The sequence below is a fragment of the Lithobates pipiens genome, unplaced genomic scaffold (genome assembly GCF_037356315.1).
Source record: "Lithobates pipiens isolate NorthernLeopardFrog02 unplaced genomic scaffold, aLitPip1_a1.2 Scaffold_1, whole genome shotgun sequence".
Classification (NCBI taxonomy): domain Eukaryota; kingdom Metazoa; phylum Chordata; class Amphibia; order Anura; family Ranidae; genus Lithobates; species Lithobates pipiens.
Window position 1 is genome coordinate 20766987 of NW_027507685.1, and position 20903 is coordinate 20787889.

The 20903-nt window shown below is 42.1% G+C and overlaps 1 protein-coding gene across 1 annotated transcript in view; it reads right to left on the reverse strand.

Moving 5' to 3' along the window:
- Nucleotides 1–316: 316 nt before the first annotated feature.
- The window catches only part of SLC25A43 (solute carrier family 25 member 43), a 66606-nt gene continuing 46019 nt past the window's right edge, over nucleotides 317–20903 (reverse strand). Inside the window, exons 5-6 of the mRNA XM_077484119.1 lie at nucleotides 12467–12601; nucleotides 317–8066 (exon numbers count right to left, since the gene is read on the reverse strand). Coding sequence (XP_077340245.1) covers nucleotides 7860–8066; nucleotides 12467–12601 — 342 coding nt within the window. The 3' untranslated portion in view covers nucleotides 317–7859. The remainder of the gene's footprint in view (nucleotides 8067–12466; nucleotides 12602–20903) is intronic.

Below are 20903 nucleotides of genomic sequence, written 5' to 3' on the forward strand. Positions count from 1 at the left end.
ACACTTAGAGGCGCCTCTCTTCTCTTTTATACTCAGTTGTGACATGATGCTACTTGTATATCAAGACATCGCTTGTATATCAAATCAAAATTTATTAAAAAATGTTGCTTGTCTTGCAAAACGCTCTCAAACCAAGGTTTTACTGTATTCATTTATCCCAGGAGAGCCTCTTTTCTTAAAATACATGTATTGCAATCTGTCTGTGCAGTTCCATTCTCAATGGCAGATAACGTTTGTCAATATATAGCAAAACATTTTAATAGTTGTATTAAAATGGCTGTGCATGAAAACAATAAAAAAAAAAACACCAGGTGGCTCCGTGCCATTGACTTTAATGCACGTTGTATGCAGTTTTACATATATTTAAAAAATATATAAAAATTTTAATGAACAAAGTGGTAGAATAACATTGAATTATGATAATCCTGTACAGACATTGCACACAGTTTGGAAACAGATGCCATTGCTTCCTTTCTGAACCGAAAAGTAATCATCATAATCCCAGCTCAGCAACATACTCTGCCATTAGGGCACATTGGTGCCACGTACACACGACCGGAGTTTCTGGCAGACTAGGTCCGACGGTCTTCCCAACGGACTTTCGGCGGAGTTGCGACGGACTTTCTGAAAGAACGTACTTGGTGACACACGAACGGACTAAGTCCGTAAACGGGACTAAACAATGAAGTTCAATAGCCAGTAGCCAAGAGCTGCCCTTGCGTCGTATTTGGTCCGTCGGACTAGCACACAGACGAACGATTTCCCCGATTTTTAGTCTGTCAGAGTTGAGTCCGTCAGACAGATTTGAAACATGTTCTATTTCTAGGTCCGTCTGATTTTTTTTTTTTTTTTTTTAAACGATCGGACTAGCCCACACTCGATCGGATTGTCCTCGTCGGACCTAGTCTGCTGGAAAGTCCGGTCATGTGTACGCGGCGTAAGATCTCAAATGCTATGCAGTTACTGACACAAGGAGAAAAAGGCAGAACATTGGATTAGAATACAAGTTGCTATTCATATTCAAGAGAAAAGGTCTGACAAAACTTGTTATGAAAACGAGCATTTTTTAAATCCTAAACTGAAATCACAGACGCATCCTTAATTGCCATTTCCCTTCCATCCTTGTTTAGAGACCCCCCCCCATACAAAAGTCAGTGCAGCTCAATCCAGTACTGTTTTGTAAGCTCAGGCTGATGTGATGATAAAATAGGTCGAAATGGTTAAAGCGGGACTCCGCCGGGACTCCGCATTTTTTTTTTTTTTAAAGCCAGCAGCTACAAATACTGCAGCTGCTGACTTTTAAAATAGTGACACTTACCCGCCCAGCGCGCCCGCGATGTCAGCACCCGAAGCCGATCTCTAGATCGTCTCTCGGGTCCTGCCGCCGCCATCTTGGGTATGGGAATCAGGAAATGGAGCCTTTCGGCTTCATTTCCCGGTTCCCTACTGCGCATGCGCGAGTTGCGCTGCGCAATAAGGACGGTCCCCGCTGCCTTTTTTTTTTACATGGCTTAATCTCCAGTTAGGTAACCCCTGAACCCTTGGAACTTGAATTTAGTTTTGTTGGCATTACAAAATAGCCTTTTTTTGGTCCGATACGACATATTACCAAGGGAACTATATTTTTCTGGTAACAATATCTGCTGCAAGAAGGGTATCAGAATCGGCTGCTCTTTCTTGTAAAGAGCCATATTTTTATTATTCACAAGGATAAGGTAGTATTGAGTCCTCATACTAACTTTTTACCAAAGGTAGTATCAGGTTTTTATCGAAACCGGATATTGTTCTACCTTCATTTTTTTCAGAACCCTGTTCTTTGGAAGAAAAATCACTACATTCTCTTGATGTGGTGAGAGCAGTCAAGTCTACTTAAAGGCGATTGCTCAGATTTGGAAAACAGATGTTTTATTCATGTTGCCTGAAGATCCTAAAAGAGGACAGGCAGCATTGAAATCTATTCTAAATAGATTTGACAAGTAATCGTTCATGCTTTTGGTTTAAAGCAGTAGATTCCACCCCCTCAAATCAAAATGCACTCCTGTAGGGCTGTTAGTTCTTCATGGGCAGTGCATCACCAAGTCTCCGTGGCTCAATTCTGCAAGGTCGCAACTTGGTCTTCAATCCATACATTTACCAGATTCTATCTGGTGGATGTAAAAAGACATGAGGATGTCGCCTTTAGGCGCAGGGTACTGCAGGCTGCAGTATAAATCTTCTGTACTCATGGTGCCCTACTTTGTTTGTCTCCCTCCCTTCAGTTGGCATTGCTCTGGGACATCCCACATAGTAATTACTATGGCTCTGTGTCCCGTGATGTATGATTAAAGAAAATAGGATGTTTATAACAGCTTAACTGTAAAATCCTTTTCTTTTGAAGTACATCACGGGACACAAAGGTCCTGCCCCTTGTTCTAGTATACACGTGTATTGCTTTGCTACAAAACTGAGATACTCCCGGTATGGGAGGAGTTATATAGGGAGGCAACTTCCTGTTTAGGGTGTGCCAGTGTCCAGCACCGGAAGGTGGACTATAACCCACATAGTAATTTCTATGGCTCTGTGTCCCGTGATGTACTTCAAAATAAAAGGATTTTACAGGTAAGCGGTTATAAAAAATCATATTACACACACACACAATAAATACCTTTTTGTCAAGCTTTATAAGTGATCACATTCCCTGTTTTCAGCTACATAAGAGCTGGGGAAGGATAAACAGCAGTGCACTGGTCTTCCCAGTGAATGGCTGATCATTGGAGCAGAGCAGGCAGAGTTCCCAGCATAGCTAGAGAACTGACCATGCTGTGCTCTCATGCCTAGTGTGGTTAGTTTTTGATAGAAAAACAGGGACTGGCAGGAACACCAGGAATTTCACACAAAAGGTAGCAATACCAGGATAGTTTTTCATACAAGTACATGGTACAGCAAGCACATATCAGCAATAGGAACTGTTGGGTTTACATATTCTTTAATTATAAAAGTATAACACTTCCTATTTTCGGCAATGGGTTTACAAGGTGCACAATATTGCATTCTACCAATTCTGGATTAGAATGTCATTTTATACATCTTCTGAAGCTTTAGCAGCACTACCCATTTCAAATCCCACACTAGCATTGCAGAAAAAAAAAATCTGTACTGATGTCATTCGTAAACTGATAGACTTCATGTAAAAATATGTATTGGATCACAAAATGAGTTTATTCTTTTATACAGTTGGCTTATATTGGTATTTTCCTGAGTCATAAGAAGTCTCTTTGAGCAGCAAATGTGCAGTAAGTGCTACTGCAGGAAATGATTGGGCGATTGTTTAGAGATCAGCATTATGAGACGAGTCTTGTGGGAGTATACTGTAGGTTCGGTAGGAAAATCTCAGAAAATAACGGAGTAAGTCTGTAACAGAACCACCCTAGCCTTACTTTTTAATATGATTACACCAACACTTTTTTTCATTACCAATGAGTACCAATACTTTCGGCCAAGTACTTGCCGATACCTTTGCGGTGGGATCTGAGCCCATACAAAATAAATGGGCTCAAATTACACTGCAAAGAATCACATGCGTTTTGAACAGAAATGTGGTGCAATTCCGGTCCAAATCAAATGCCGTTTCCCGCAATTTCTCTGTGTGAACCCAGGGTGAAATTACTATGACAAGCCTGGATTCACACAGGAGCAGTGGCAGAACGGAATACGATTCGGACAAGAATCACACCACATTTCTGTTCAAATCACATGCGATTCTTTGCAGTGCATTTTGAGCCCATTCATTTTGTATGATCTTAGAACGCACCCCAAAAAGGTAACAGTTTCAGGTATCGGAGCATTGGCAAATGCTTAGGGTTGGCCCAACCCTACCTTTTAGCCCCACTTTGTAATCTTAGCCTCACTTTTTTACATGGTACATATATATTGGTGTTCTGGTGGTATATGTGGTGTTCTAGAGGTGCACGATTCTGGCTAAAATGAGAATCACAATTTTTTTGCTTAGAAGATAGATCACGATTCTCTCACTATTCTCGCAGCATAATATCTTTCACATAAAAAAAAAAAAAAAAAAAAAAAAAGTATTGGGCTAACTTTACAGTTTCGTTTTCTTTTTTTTATTATTCATTGACGTGTATTTTTCCCAAAAAATTGCGTTTGAAAGACTGCTGGGCGAATACAGTGTGACATCAAATATTGCAGCAATTCACATTTTATTCCCTAGGGTCTCTGCTAAAATATATATATATAATGTTTGGGGGTTCCAAGTAATTTAACAAAAAAATATTGATTTTATCTTAAGAAAGTTTCAGAAAAAGATAGAGACTTTAAGTGGTTAAACTTCCTGCATTTATACGTTTTCAAAAAGTGGCAGACTGCCTGGATTTTTTTCTTTACTCACAGAAGTTTCCCTTTGATCTAAGAAGGAAGAGTTAGTTACAATGTTTCATGTTAAAACTTGGCAGACTGCCCAGATGTTTTCTTTTGACAGCTGAGTGAGCAGATAAGTCTCTCCCCTTATTATATGAAAGAATCAGCAAACTCTGCAAGAGATTATCAAGGGGGTTGAATCGAGATCACAATTTAACGATTAATTGTGCAGCTCTATTGTTTCTTTTGGTGTACAAACCCTAAAAAAATAAATACATTATTAATGTTGAAAAGGCTGAACTACTACTAGCTACAGTATATTTTACCATATTACATTTTTACAATAAACATTACATTTTGAAAAATAAAAAGAACATTTAAAATAGAATATTAGTTAACTAATTTGTGCAAATGTTATAGCAGCCTCTCACCTATTTAATAGGTTATGTACCATACAGGGGAATGTTTAATACAAAGAATTGTGCTTAACCATCCCTGATTTAGGCCCAGTCTTTAGAGGTGTGTGACCACCCTTGATCTTAGCCCCAGTCAGTACTTTAATACACAGTAGTAAAATTATCTCCAGTATGTACTGTAGTTATTTTGCCACTACAGTGATCCTTTGCACTGATAAAAAGCTGAATAAAAAATCTGGGGCTCTTCGGTATGTAAATACTGACTTTGGGATGCAGAGTCAGGAACGGCCCCACCCCCCCTCCGCCACACATTTAGGGGACACCTTTTCAGCACCCCCATAAACTGGCACACTCATAGCCAAAGACAGTAACAACTGCATTTGGGGGTACTCGAGAGGACACTGCAAGGTATGTGAAGGACCCAGAAGATGTTGCAGATGATCGCCATGGCGATCCAGCCAGAAGGGAGTGGGTATCTGTCAAAATCAGGTACCTGCTCCCCTCCCCCCCCCCCCCCCCCCCAAAACACTGCCAAATGATAAGTAGTGGGTGAAGTTCCACTATATATTTTTTTTCCATTAGAATTTTCTTTCACTGCACAAAAATTTACCAAACATGATCAGGACTGACAACAGATGCTGTAACAACAAATACACAGCAACCGTGACTGTGTACACAACTCAGTGTTTCAAGGTACACACACTGTGCATATCCATATGTACCTTAAAGCTGCATTCACACCTGAGCGTTTCAAAATTGCCTGTTTTTACCACGATTTTGCTATGATTTTTACCGCAATGTCACTAATGTAAAAAGCTAAAAAAAACACCTGTCATCTGCCCCAAAGAAGCTCATGTTCGTTTTTGAGCTTCAGGTGACAAAATGCTCAGATGTGAACAGGTGCCATTGAAATGAATGGCATTTTGCTTGTTGGGCACTCTTCAGGTGTTTTACAAGCTAAATAGGCAGCACAGTTCTACCGTCTGGTATGGGAGCATGAACAGCAAATGATGGTTCTACACCGGCTGGTCTCAGTCGCAGAGAGACCTGTTCCACCGTTAAAAACGCAGGTGTATTTTATCATGTAGCCAACATAGCAGAACGTTCCTGCAACAGTACGACATTTTCAAAGATGTTGAAAAATTTCCGTGATCCCAAGAGCTGTGGCACTAATTTTTAAAAATACATGTGGTTTGACATGTTCCCTTTTCTATAAAGAAATTAGTTATCATTGGCCACACATTAAAAGTAGTATTAAACCCCAAACCAAAAACATCATATATTGCAGCTTACCAATCATTAGGATGTGGTGGCTGCTTTTGTTTTCTTTTTTAATCTTCTCCCCCCCTAATTTTCACCTGATCTGGCCAGTAACACACCTCCTGTCTTAGTGTTCCCCCACTCAGGATGAAGGAGAACAGGGGGCACGTTTGGACAGCAGTATTGTTATTCTGGAAGGAGGGCAGTGTCTGATGTACTAGCAGATTTAAATACACTAGCAAATTGAAGGCAAACTTCAGCTATGTATAAGAAGTTACAGCAAACTTTTTTTCCCTTTGGAATAAAGGTTTACATAAATAAATAAATGCTGATCGATCATCATAAGCATCCTTGTTGGTGTTAAATGGTTTGTCTCAACCCTGTAACAGACTTACTGGCCAGATCCCCAAATGAAAATAAAGGAAAGAAAGCCTAAAAGAGAAAAACGAATGCAGCCATCACATCTAAGAATTGGTGAACTGCGACATAGTAAAATGTTTGATTTTGGGTCTAATGCCGCTTTAAGCATATATTACACAAAGTGTTGAAAAATCATTGTCAGCAACAAAATACACGTTATTGCTCATACATTACCATTATTGGTATACCTTTAACCGATACACTACCGACACCTCTCAAATAAAACAGTAATGTTTGAAATCACCAAATTCAAACCAACCCTGGGATAATTAAAGTAGAATCTAAAAGTTTGGAATTGAGACAATGGCAGTTCAAAGTACTGACATGAGGTTCACTACAATACAGATATGTCACACTTGAGCTAAGAGTTGCTATACACAGTACAATCTGACCATACAATCAACGTTGGAGTTACCATGTGATTTAATATGAGCACCTACCTAATCTAACCAATTTGTATGCACTCAGGCAGGCCCTTGAACAACAGTTTTGATAGATATAAATCAGATTGTAATGTGTGTGGTGACCTTAAAGTGGTTGTAAAGGCAGAAGTTCATTTTTTATCTGAATGCATTCTATGCATTCAGATAAAAAACCTTCTGTGTGCAGCAGCCCCCCTAATACTTACCTGAGCCCATCTAGATCCAGCGAAGTTGCAGGAGAGACTCAGCTGCCTGGTACTCTCCCTCATTGGCTGAGAACACCATTGGCTCTCGCTACTGTCAAAGTCAGTGAGCCAATGAGAAGAGGGGGCTGCTACTCAACTCCAGTACCCTATAGCAAGCTGCTTGCTGTGGGGCCACTAAGCGGGGGGGGGGGGGGGGGGGCAGGAGAGCCAAAGAGGGACCCCAGAAGAGGAGGATTGGGGCTGTTCTGTGCAAAACCACTACACAGAGCAGGCGAGTATAACATGTTTGTTATTTTTAACAACAAAAAAATTGACTTTAGTATCACTTTAAGGGCTTTCAGCAGCTGGCTGCACCCCTACTCTGAATATAGCTGTATATAATATTGCAGTGTTACTAGTATTTTTATAAATCTTTAGTTCCCCTGACTGGATCAGCCATTCACTCAATGCCCCCTAGGGCAAAAATGCAGCATATTATGAATACAAAACTGTAGTAAGAAACTAGTAAAGCAGGGAAATGATCTTCAGTTAAGTGTCTCCTAGAATCAGAGGACATCAGATACTTAGATTGAGGTTTTCATATTGGTGGAGGTGTTCTCTGCACATGTGGCAAAGCAAAAAGGGAGGTCCTCTTTAAAAATCCATGAATAAAATCACAATTAGTCATAGACCAGTCTACAAGCTGCTGCTCCAAAAAATAAATACTCTAATCTCCCAGTACACCTACATGTAAGGTATACAAGTACAAATTTAGCATTACAGTATTCTCCTGTCCTCCTGGTTTAGCTTTTTAACGAAGGGTTTCTGTTTTCGATGTTCTTTTGCCGGAGAAACTTGCGCAGTTCTTGCAGTTCCCAGGGCCCCAGACTCTGATCCACTCCCGGCATCAGCTGGTTGCTGAGCGGGGATACAAGGTAACCGTTTTGGTAGAGGAAATACCGTTTGCAACATTCAAAAGTGCTGAACATTAAACCGTAATATGGAAAAATCTGAAAACAAATAAAAAAAGAAAAAAGCATTAGTGGATCATAATTTGGTCTGTACTGACAGTTTGTTTTATCATCAATATCTGTGATTGCAATTACAATATGTCCAAAAGGTAAAGATCCAGGAAAACTATACAGAATGGGCGGCACAGTGGTGTAGTGGTTAGCACTCTCGCCTAGCAGTAAGAAGGGTCGCTGGTTTGAATCCCAACCACGACTCTACCCGCCTGGAGTTTGCATGTTCTCCCTGTGCCTGCGTGGGTTTCCTCCGGGTACTCCGGTTTCCTCCCACAAACCAAAGACATGCAGGTAGGTTAATTGGCTTCTGTCTAAAATTGGCCCTAGTATATGAATGGGGACCTTGGATTGTGGGCTCCTTCAGGGTAGGGACCAATGTGAGTGTGCAATGTACAGCGATAGGGACAATTGTAGACACTCAGATTGGACTGGTGTCTTTATTCAACCTTACTAACTATGAATGGGCTATTTTTTGGTTTCCCACTAAGCAGTACAAGTCTTCCAGACTTTATGATAGATCTTCCTAGTGACAGCTTTTCTAGCATTCACTGGGGTAGACACCACTGGTTCCGAGATGCCACGGTCCTTTAACATCCTGGCTTCAATAGCCATGCCGTTAAAATTAGAGACTGTAAATCGGAGCGGCGTGGAAGTGTCCATGGCCCGTCTATTGTTAGTCTCACAATATGGTGGCACCAGGGCCTTCTTGGCCAGGCTAGTGCCACCAGAATGACGAACTCCCTCTCTCTGAATCCTGTGCAACAAACATGGAAGGAGAGGGATCGGAGGGAAAGCATAAACCAAGGAGTACTGGCTCCATGGAGCTACCAGAACATCTGCTCCGATTGCCAGAGGATCTCTCGTTCGGGTTACAAACTGCTGTAGCTTGTTGAACCTGGATGCCAGTCGACCTCTGACCATCCGTAACATTGGCAAAATTCCTGGAACACCCCTGGGGGTAGGGGCCATTCCCCCGGGCAGATCTGCTGGCAGCTGAGATAATCTGCCTTCTCTACACCTGGGATATGGACCGCCAATAGAATTGGAACATGTTCCTCTGCCCAGGCTAGTATGTGGTTCACCTCCTTCAGAGCTGAATGACTCCTGGTACCGCCTTGGTGGTTTATATAGGCCACTGCAGTGGCATTGTCGGACTGAACCCCAATAGAGCAGTCCTGAAGCTCTGCCGTCCAGGACCGTAGGGCCAGTTGTACTGCCCATAATTCCAGGATGTTGATGGGCAGGATCTGTTCTGTCCTTGACCATTTCCCCCGAGCTGTGAGCATTCTAGGGTTGCTCCCCAGCCTGAGAGACTGGCATCTGTAGTCCGTACTCTCCAAGTTATCAGGAGGAAGGATCTTTCCTTTTGCAGGTTCTGATCCTGCAACCACCTGTTCCAAGCCAACAAGATGTCTGGTTGTAGAGGCCTGGAATGGAACTGGGCATAGGGTACCGCCTTGAAGGAGGATACCATCCTCCCTAGAAGACTCATACAGAGCCGAATGGAGGGCTGTCTGGTGCCCCTAATCTGACACACCTGATCCTTCAGGGCACAGACCCTTGTGGGTGGCAAGAATACTCTTGCTTGGACCGTATCTAGGATCAGACCTAAATACTTTAGACTTTGAGCTGGTCTCAAGGTTGACTTTTCAGTATTTATGATCCTCCTGGTTAGGCCTGTCAGGTCGTCTGATCTGATCCTTTATGAACTGGCAGATACCAATTGCTGCAACAGCTGAATGAATAGCTGAACTGGGCAAAGAAAAGGAAGCCTTTAATAGTGACTCCAATTTCTTGTCAACGGGATATTTCAAGCCCTGTATGTTATCTACTGGACAAGTCAAGTTCTTGTTTAACCCTTTAAGGACTGGGTACCTTTTTCATGTTACGGGTCCACTCCCTTGGACCCGTACAACACCCTGCAGGAACGCCTTCGCGCTGTGGCGTATAGGATTCCACTTCGCAGGGTCCAGCGCCTGGAGGCTGCATTACAAGCAAAACCTCGCAGGATCTGGAGTCTTATTTGCGAGGCTTGGGTACCATTTATCTAAGCATATAGAGCCTGTGTCAAATGGATCCAATCGGTCAATCCCTTGATTCATTTAAGAACCGTTTGTGGGACTAGAGACCTGGAGCTCAGAGAGCTCAAACAACCATGCCATCCACTTTCCAGACCATAGTAAAAAACTGAAGTACTTCCTGTATGGAAGCGGTTATATAGGGGATCACCCCTGTCTAAAGAGCTTTGGTCTACCAGCGTCCATTCACCTTGAGTTGAAGTATAACCCAGCAGCTAATGAATATATGAATATTAGCCTAACTCTGTGTCCTATGATGCAGTGCTGTCTTGGCCTAGGCCGACAAGGCCCAGGCCTAGGGCGGCACTTTGCAGGGGGGGGGGCTGCAAGAAAGCCACCCCCACACGGAAAAAGCCCCCCACGAGTTCTGACAGCCACACAAATAGAGTCCCCCATAAAGCGGCATAAAGTGAATGTCGCGGCTGTGCTCGGGCAGGGGGGCCATCCCACTCAGCTGGGTTTGGCTTTGTGCGAGCTGAGGGGCGGTCTCAGCTCACCTCAGCTGTGCTCAGGCGGGGGGGCGCCCCTGCTTAGCTGGGCTGGAGCAGAGGGGCGGTCTCAGCTCACCTCGGCTGTGCACGGCCGCAGGGGTGGTCCCCTCTCAGCTTACAGCGGCTATGCTTGGGCGGGAGGTCTTGACTCACGTCAGCTTGGCGGGGCTCAGCGGAGGGGGCGGTCACAGTGATGTGTCATGTAAGTAATGACTGGCAAATGTATTGGAAGGAGGATGCTGACCATGTCCGCAGCCCCTGACCATCGCCTGTATCATATCTGCAGTCTCTGACCATCTCCTGTATATGTCCCCAGTCTTTGACCATCTCCTGTATCATGTCCGCGGTCTCTGACCAACTCCTGTATCATGTCCGCGGTCTCTGACCAACTCCTGAGGTGGAGCTCGAATAGGAAGAGGTGGGGCCTAAATAGGAAGGGATGGAGTTGACAGATGAAGGGGTGGGTCTTAAACAGGAAGGGGTGTGACAAATTCAGAGGGGGGGTGCCCGATTTTAGTCTTGCCTAGGGAAGCACAAAACCAAAATACACCACTGCCATGATGTATGAAAAAGAAAAGGGGGGCTCTGCGGGCTGCTGCAGCACAGAAGGTTTTTCAAATCCAAATTCGTGGAGAATTTACAACTCCTTTAAGGTGCCCATAGATTTCAGTCAGCGATCAGACACAATACACATTCAGATCACTCTCAAACATCACCTACTGGGCCTATAAAGCCAAGGTCCAACTTGGCCCAAAACACAACATGGTTACCTGTGCAGGTCTTTAAAAAGAAAAAGCAGGTTTGGCTGCTATATTCACCTGATTTCTGACACTGTCCCTCACAAATATACCCAGTTTCTAATTCAGTGTTATTCCTCTTCTGAGCTGAATGACACCAAGTATCATTTAGCCTACTTCCTGTGAGCCCAGGCCTTAGAAAGCCTTGTAGAAATACACTCAGCTCCTAATTCCCTATTGTGAACCAACAACATATTGGAATTGATTTGCTAACACTGACAAGTGAAAAATCTGGTGCAGCTGTGCATGGTAGCCAATCAGATACTAACTTCAGCTTGCTCACTTAAGCTTTGAAAAAAAAAAAACTGAAAGCGCATTCATTTCTATGCAGAGCTGCACCAGATTTTGCACTTTCCAGTTTTAGTAAATCAACCCCATTGCCTTTTTTTTGCCAAAATGCAAGGAATTGTGTCAGCCCTGCCCAGTTATCTTTTTCTGAAGCATAGGTATGCTCCACCTCTCCACAGCAGACAAGGAGGTTTTAGTTTTAAGGTGCACTCACACTTGTAAAAGCACCCACTCGGCAATCGGATGCGAGAACCCCAGTAGGGGTTCCCATGATTGGCTGCAAGAGGCAACTCCATTGAAAGCATTGGGAGGCTGTTGGCTCTGACAGCTAACTGTGCCCACTCACATGTAATCGCTCATGCAGTGATCGGTTCTGGACACAGGCAGTCTGTGGCTAGGAACTAGTAACTTGCATGCAATTACTGCATGAACTGGAGTTTTCGCATCTAATTGCTGAATGGGCGTGTTCCCAAGTGTGAAAGCACCCAAAAGAAGAGAGTTAAGTAGGACTGATTAGATTATTTGAAATAACACAGGAACAGGACAGCTCTGAATTTCTGATGAGATCAACAGGTTTTTTTTTTTTTTTACATTTGTTGGAGAGATATAACGAAACGCATTCAATGGGAAAATTTAACAGACCGAATGAGAGCAAATAAGATGTTCATGGTTAGCGTTTACATACACTTTAAAAAAAAAAAAAGAAGCAAAACAAACAAAAAACAAGTCACCTTCAGTAAATTAGCAGTCAATCCATTCCAAAGGCTCAGAATACCTTTTATCTTCACAATTTGTCTAAAACAATCAACTACTCCATTAAAGTGGACATCAACACCCCCACAATGAGGAAGGATGTGGCTTTGTGCCTGCAAAAGAGATAAGAAATTTACATTCAATGTATACAGAGAGCTGCAAGTATTTATCATAAGCCTATATACTCACCACAAAAATAACCACAAAAGCCTCTAAAGCCACCCAGACATGGATTGAAATTTGACTTCTGTAGAACCAGCCTTTCGGATAAATGGCACTCGACCAGAGCAACCGGCTATAGCCGGCAGCACTGATCATTGTATTCTGGAAGTGGGGATGTTTCCCACTGTCAGAACACAATAGCTCAGCGGGAATGATTCCCCCATCCACACATTTGAGGCGTGGTCTGTTTATTGTTCAACCTGCTGGTTAGGTTAACAACTCAATCCTTGGCCAAGTGCCATATCGGACTTCCTGCAAGAAAACAGCAATAAAACAGAATACAATGCAGATAAACAAGTACACTTACCTACAGTATCTCACAAAAGTGAGTACACCCCTCACATTCTTGTAAATATATCTTTTCATGTGACAACACTGAAGAAATTACACTTTGCTACAATGTAAAGTAGTAAGGTGTACACTTCTGTTTCATATGTCACAGGATTATTACAGGTTCTGTAAATCCTGAGAAACTGGCCCACAGGAATACCTCTGGCGGGGTGTCGAAGATGGCCAGATCTGGCCTTCAGCAAAGTATTTCCTGAAAGAGGTTTCCTGTAGAGTCCAGTATGTATTGAAGTACCTCGGCCACACAAATGAACATCATATTTATCACAGAGCCCTGTGACTTTTAGGTTCATATTGTTGTGATTGAGATACTTCAAAAATTCATCCAAAGAACCAAAAGCTATATCCATAGTGAAAATTAAATTGTCTATGTAGCGAAAAAATGTTTTTTTCATAAGTCTGTATGGATTAGAAGAAGATTCTCCCACCATCCCATATATAAATTGTCCAATGATGGCAAAAATTTACCGAACATTTAGCGAAAATTTAACCATTCACCATCGAAAGAAAATAAATTAGGTTTTAAAAGGTATTCCAAAACATCCAGAATAAACATTTTTCTTTCTAGGCTGCAGGAAACGTCACGTGTGAGAAAAAAAAGCTTCTAAATCTTGGACCTCCAGCGGCAACCTGTGAAGCTCTGGTGAACTCCACGCCCAAGAGGGTTAAGGCAGTGCTGGAAAATAATGGGAGGTCACACAAAATATTGACACTTTGAGCCCAATTTGGACATTTTCACTTAGGGGTGTACTCACTTTTGTTGCCAGCGGTTTAGACATTAATGGCTGTATGTTGAGTTATTTTGAAGGGACAGCAAATTTACACTGTTATACAAGCTGTACACTCACTACTTTACATTGTAGCAAAGTGTCATTTCTTCAGTGTTATCACATGAAAATATCTAATATTTACAAAAATGTGAGGGGTGTACTCACTTTTGTGAGACACTGTATGTCCATGCTACCTTTCCCTCTTGTGGATGTCTTTTTAGGTTTCCTTTGTGCAGCTGGTGTCCCTGCTCCCACAACGCCATTTTGAAAAGTATTTTGTCCTGCAGATGTGTAAGATGGAATGTATGATGTCATGTGCCACGTCTGGCACATGTGCTGTATGACTTTACACTCCCCCCCCCCTTTTTTTTTTTTAAATAATGCATTCCTCCGCATGAGCAAGTTAAAATGGATGATGTCCTATGTTTCATCGTGCACATTCACAGGATAAAATACTTAAAAAAAAAAAATGGCAGTGTGGGAGCAGGGACACTGGCTGCACAGAGGAAAACTATAAAAGGGATCCACAAGAAGGAAAGGCAGCGTGGACAGGGGCGGACTGACCATTGGGGCACTGCCCAAGGGCCCCATGCAACTAGGGGGCCCCATCAGGGTTGCCAGCCTCAATAAAACCAGGGACAGTATGTGTCTGTGTGTGTGTATACTGTATGTGTATGTATACTGTGTGGCCCCCTAATCTCTTATTGCCCGGGGGCCCCATGAGTTGTCAGTCCGCCCCTGAGCGTGGACATAGGCAAGTGTACTTGATTATGTGCAATGTATTATATATATTAATGCCGTTTGCAAGATATCAGGAAGATTTTATTACAGAAAATCAGTTTAATGCTATACGCAGCATGAGAGACTATCATGCTTCATCTTGTGCATATGCAATATTAGAAACTGCAAGATGTCACAGGTTAAGAATCTCCCAGGAGGCACTAGTGATGTTTCCTTCCCAGGAGGCATCTGCTTGGCTGGGGCTATATCACTAGTGCCTTCGGGGGAATCACAAAGTGGATGCGAAAAATGTAAAATTGAAGGTTAGTAAAAGGGGTAAAGGTCTGCTTATTGACAGCCATAAAGCTGGCCATACAATAATAGAATTCAATTTACATAGTCAGGTTGAAAAAAAAAAAAAAAACACAAGTCCATCCAGTTCAACCAATAAAATTTAAATAAAACCATTTGAAAATTTTTGTTCGATTTTCTAATTAGTAAGGTCAAATTGACGTTCATTTTCAACTGTTTGGATATTTGTATATAACGTTGGTTTAAAAATCGACATATTTATTAATCATTTGAAAATAGTATATAAGCAGCTTTAGAAAATCTGTCCCAGTCGCTATTGTTCGTCCTCAAGAAAAAGAGAACTTGCGGAGCTTGCTTGTGCCATTTAAGCCCCTGCACAAAAATTACTAGAAGTTTTATTTTTTGGTTTTGTTTAACCCAGTGGGATGAACAATAAAAAATAAAGTACAGATTGCCATACTTATACATCTGACGTCAGTGCAGTGATCTCCCCCGCTGAGGTATTGTGTTCTAAAGGGGGGACTACCCCTCTACCCCCCCCCCCTCCTCCTCTTCCCACCGGAACGCAATGATCAGGCTGCTGATCGGTGCTGGTTTTTCTGCATACTTGCCCAACAGAAGCTGGTTGCGAGACTGGCTTCTGTCGGACAAGCTGCTGTACACACAAGCCGAAAGTCGGTAGTTTCTGCCAAACCAACCGCTTCCAGCTGATTTTTCGACCTGTGTATACCCAGCATAAAAGTCTAGTGTCAGCCAAAGTGCATATGAGTACTGTATAAAGACACCATTGGAGAGTGGTTAACAATACCAGTGCACTCAATGTAGGTTTCTGGTAATTCAAGAAATATGGACTGTTAAAAAAATTATTATTGGCTTTTTCAATAAGTGAGTGCTAACCGTAATGAAATGTACAAAATTATAGTCACTCCTGGCAAACAGACTACAATACACTCAAACCAGCAAAATCGTTTTTCTGATTGGTTGTTACAGGTTAGTGTAGTTTACATGTACATACAAGCTGTATAAATGTATTTTGCAATGGACAGCCATCTTTAGCCAATAAGCGATATTAAACTATATCAGCTGATCGGCTGAAAAGAGTACACAATGTACAGTAATGTAGTATAATGCGTGTGCAGTGCAGTACTATGTCCTCCTTAGCTGCAAATAGCTGAATGCTACGCCCAGAACAGGTATTACCAGTTCAGAAACCGGCAGGACTCACACAGGCTGAGTTTATGGCCCGGAGTAAAATTATCAGAAACTCTTATTCCAAGCAAGGTGACTTATCAACAGCAAACTGATCATTTCCTGGAAGATGAAGCTACCTTTTTATAGCAGTGGCTGGGTCATCAATGTACATACTACACACTATTACAAAGAATGATGGGCGTTTATTAACATTACCATACAGCAAACACAAAATAGTTTTTTTTTTTAGGAGACAGATTTAGTAAATTTATTTACTACAGATACCTATATAGCACCATCAACTTACACAGCGCTTTACACACACAAAATATAAATAATTACATATTTATATTAAACACACACAGTTGTGCTCATAGGTTTACCTATTTAATTGGCGTACAACACACACATTTTCCCCTTAAAATCAGTGGAAAATCACAGGTGCATTTTATACGCCCATGCCCCGCCAATTGTGAGAGGAGCCGAGTGCCGCTAAGATACAAATAGCAGAGTGTACTCGGCTCACAGTCACGCCCTATGATGGACATAACATGGGGACTGGGCGTGACTGAGCGGAGTGGAGCCGAGTATACTCGGCTATTTGTATCTCGGCGGCACTCGGCTCCTCTCAGCTACTCTCGGCTCTGCTCAGTCAGACCCAAGGACTGCGAGAGGAGCCGAGAGCCACAGAGCGCCGCCGAGATACACAGGACATCCGACTCTGTATCTCGGCGGTGCCATTTTTAAACTTTGAAGCTGCATTGACACTGGAGCAAGGCTGCAAATCACAAGGCAACACTGACAAGGCTGCAAATGAAAGTGGACAAGGCTGCAGATGGACACTGACAAGGCTGCATTGATAGGCATTTAAATGTAAGTTTTTTTACTTAAAGCGGACCTTCACCCAGAAGTGGAAGTTCCGCTCATCTGAACCCCCCCCCCCCCTTCGGTGCCACAATCGGCACCTTTCAGGGGGGAGGGGGGTGCAGTTACCTGGATAATCCAGGTATCTGCACCCACTTCCGGGACAAGACCGCCGCAGATGCCCCCCCCCGTTGTGTTCTGGGAAACACACAGGACACAGCGGGGACCAGCAGAGACGCACCGCGTGACTTGTGCATGCACAGTAGGGAACCGGGCAGTGAAGCCACAATGCTTCACTTCCCGATTCCCTGACAGAGGATGGCGGCAGGGGCAGCAGAGAGACGAGCTCATCATCTGCCGCCGACATCGCTGGACCCTGGGACAGGCAAGTGTCAATTTATTAGAAGTCAGCAGCTGCAATATTTGTAGCTGCTGGCTTTTAATATTTTTTTTAAAAGGTGCAGAACCACTTTTAAATTCCCTCCTAAACTTGGGGTGTGTGTTATACGCCAATAAATACGGTGCACACGCTGGCAGAATTTATGATTTCTTGGCCATTTTTCAGAGAATATGAATAACACAAACTTTTCTTTTACTCATGATTAGTGTTTGTCTGAAGCCATTTATTATCAATCAACTCTGTTTACTCTTTTTAAATCATAATGGCAACAGAAACTACCCAAAGACCCTGATCAAAGCTTACATACCCTGGTTATTTTGGTCTGATAACATGCACACAAGTTGACAAAGGGGTTTTAATGGCTATTAAAAAGGTAACCATCCTCACCTGTGATCTGTTTGCTTGTAATTAGTCTGTGTGTATAAAAGGTCAAAGAGTTTCTGGACTTCTGACAGACCCTTACATCTTTCATCCAGTGCTGCACTGATGTTTCTGGATTCTGAGTCATGCGGAAAGCAAAATAATTGTCAAAGGATCCCTGGTAAAAAGGTAGTTGAACTGTATAAAACAGGAAAGGGCTATAAAAAGATATCCAAGGAATTGAGAATGCCAATCAGCAGTGTTCAAACTCTAAAGAAGTGGAAAATTAGGGGTTCTGTTGAAACCAAACCACGGTCAGGTAAACCAACTAAAATTTCAGCTACAACTGCCAGGAAAATTGTTCGGGATGCACAGAAAAACCCACAAATAACTTCAGGTGAAATACAGGACTCGGAAAACATGTGGTGTGGCTGTTTCAAGATGCACAATAAGGAGGCACTTGAAGAAAGATGGGCTGCATGGTGGAGTTGCCAGAAGAAAGCCATTACTACGCAAATGCCACAAAGCATCCCACTTACAATATGCCAAACAGCACAGAGAGGAGTCAACAAGGCCTATGAAGAAAGGTACGGAGATGGAACGCTGATGTTTTGGGGATGTGTGAGCTACAAAGGCACAGAAAATTTGGTCAAAATTGATGTCCAAGATGAATGCAGTATATTATCAAAAAATACTGGAGGAAAATTTGCATTCATCAGTCAGGAAGCTGCGCATGGGACATACTGGGACATTCCAACATGACAATGATCCAAAACACAAGGCCAAGTCGACCCGTCATTGGCTACAGCAGAATAAAGTGAAGGTTCTGGAGTGGCCATCTCAGTCTCCTGACCTCAATATCATTGAGCCACTCTGGGGAGATCTCAAAACGTGCCGTTCATGCAAGACAGCCCAAGAATTTACAGGAACTGGAGGCTTTTTGCCACACTTTACCATTTGAGAAGAGTATATCTGCATGATTAATCATTAAGAATCAAAATCACAATCTTTCCCCTTCCCGATCTTCAAAACAGCATGTCCAATTCTAACAAGTGCAGACAGCTGGAAGAAAAAAAAATCCAGGCAGCCTGCCAAGTTTTATCACAATGCCAAAAATAAGTAGAAACAAAGTATCTTTTCGTTCTTTTATCAAAGGAAAGAAGTTTAACCCTTTAAAGACCAAACCTTTTCTGACATTTGTTGCTCACAAGTAAAAATCATTTTCTGCTAGAAAATTACTTGGAACACCCAAACATGATATATATTTTTTAGCATTATTTAGCAGTATTTTATGTCACACCGTATTTGCCCAGCGGATTTTCAAAACACAATTTTTTTGAAAAAATACACTTTAAGGAATAAAAAAAAAGAAAAAAGAAAAAAAGAAGAAGAAAAAGAAGAAACACTAAAGTTAGCCCAACTTTTTTTTGTATAATGTGAAAGAAGATGTTACACTGCAAGAATCGTAATCTTTATTCCAAGCAAAAAAAAAATTGTGATTTTCATTTTAGCCAGAATCGTGCAGCTCTAATAAAGAGCCTCATCCACAAATACCACGAAAGACTTCAAGCTGTCATTGATTTTAAAGGGGGCAATACACTATCTTAAGAACTGGGGTATGTAAACTTTTGATCAGGGCAATTTGTGTAGTTTCTGTTGCCATTATGATTTAAAAAGAGTAAACACAGTTGATTAATAAATGGCTTCAGCCAAACACTAACCACGAGTGAAAGAAAAGTTTGTGTTATTCATATGAAAAAATGGGCAAGAAATCATAAATTCTGCCAGTGTATGCAAACCTATGAGCACAAGTGTGCGTGTGTGTAATATAAATATATATATATATATATATATATATATATATATATATATATATATATATTAAATACAAAAAAACATTCAGTCCCTGCCCTCAAGGAGCTTACAATCTAAGGTTCCTAACTCACAGTCACACATACTAGGGCCATTTTAGACCGGAGCCAATTAACCTACCAACATGTCTTTGGAGTGTGAGAGGAAACTGGAGTACCTGGAGGTAGTGCCGTGGGTTGGCATTGAAACTGATGACCCTTAGCACTACTAGGCAGAAGTGTTAACCACTAAGCCACTGTGCTGCCCTATATCGATTAATAAATTCCTCCCACTGCTGCTCAGAAGTAGCATTGTTCCAATAAAAATCTGCTTCTGGCCACTTCTTACGGGAAAAATCTAAAGCAAAGTTTGCAAAACTGTCACAGTTACCTGTTTGCGATTGAAAGTGCAGAGGCTGCAAACACATCAGACAGCATTGTGAACAGATAGATCTACAGCAAAAGGAAATATTACATAAATGTGATTAAAAAACAAATCTTACTGGAATAAAACAAGTAAGGGAATGTACAGTGTTTTAGTAAAGGTTCTCTTTACATTTGTCAGATAAATTTAAAGCCCCATTACAATTCACGCAGTGGGAACACGAGTTCTGGCTTGCTGTTTTTTGTGCAATTTTTGCAGGTGCGTGAAAAACACATCGCAGAAGCTCCAGAACCTTTGCGGGTGTGGAGTGTTGTGGGTTTTTCAAGTGCGCATTGTCATGATTTTCTCCCATTTTTTCACAAGAAAATTGTACTCCGTTTGGAATACCATTAAGAAATAATGCCTTTCTGATAACAGGGGCAGAAACATTGAATTCTGCCCTAGTTTTCAGAGCGGCCAAGTGTGAATGGGGCCTTAAATAATGCCAATTTATATTTTAGATTTTCAGAGAAACACTGAAGAGTGACAGAAGTTCAAAGTGGTCCATCAAGTTTGCCCCATTTCTCCCCCCCCCCCCCTTTACCCTATTTGTCTTAGTATAACGTAGATCAACGTTCATCCCAAGCAAGTTTGAATCTTATTGCTGTTGGCTGGCTCACTACCTCTGCTGGAAGTCTATTGCAAGCCTCAACTTCTTTTGGTAAAATAGTTACTTTCTGAGATTCGTTTTGAAGTTTCCTCCTGCTGGTTTTGAGGTCATGCCCTGGTATGCTTGATCTCAGCTTCATACTGAAAGTACTGCCATCCTGAACATTATTAACACCCTTAAAGTAGACGTCCACCCTAACACTAAATCTAAAGGCATCCACGATCTAAGCCCCTGTACACACGGTCGGAGATTTCGACAACCAAATCCGTCTGATTTTCTCCGTCGGGTCTTGTCAGAAACTGTTGCATACACACGGTCAGACTAAGTTGTCGAAAAATCCGATC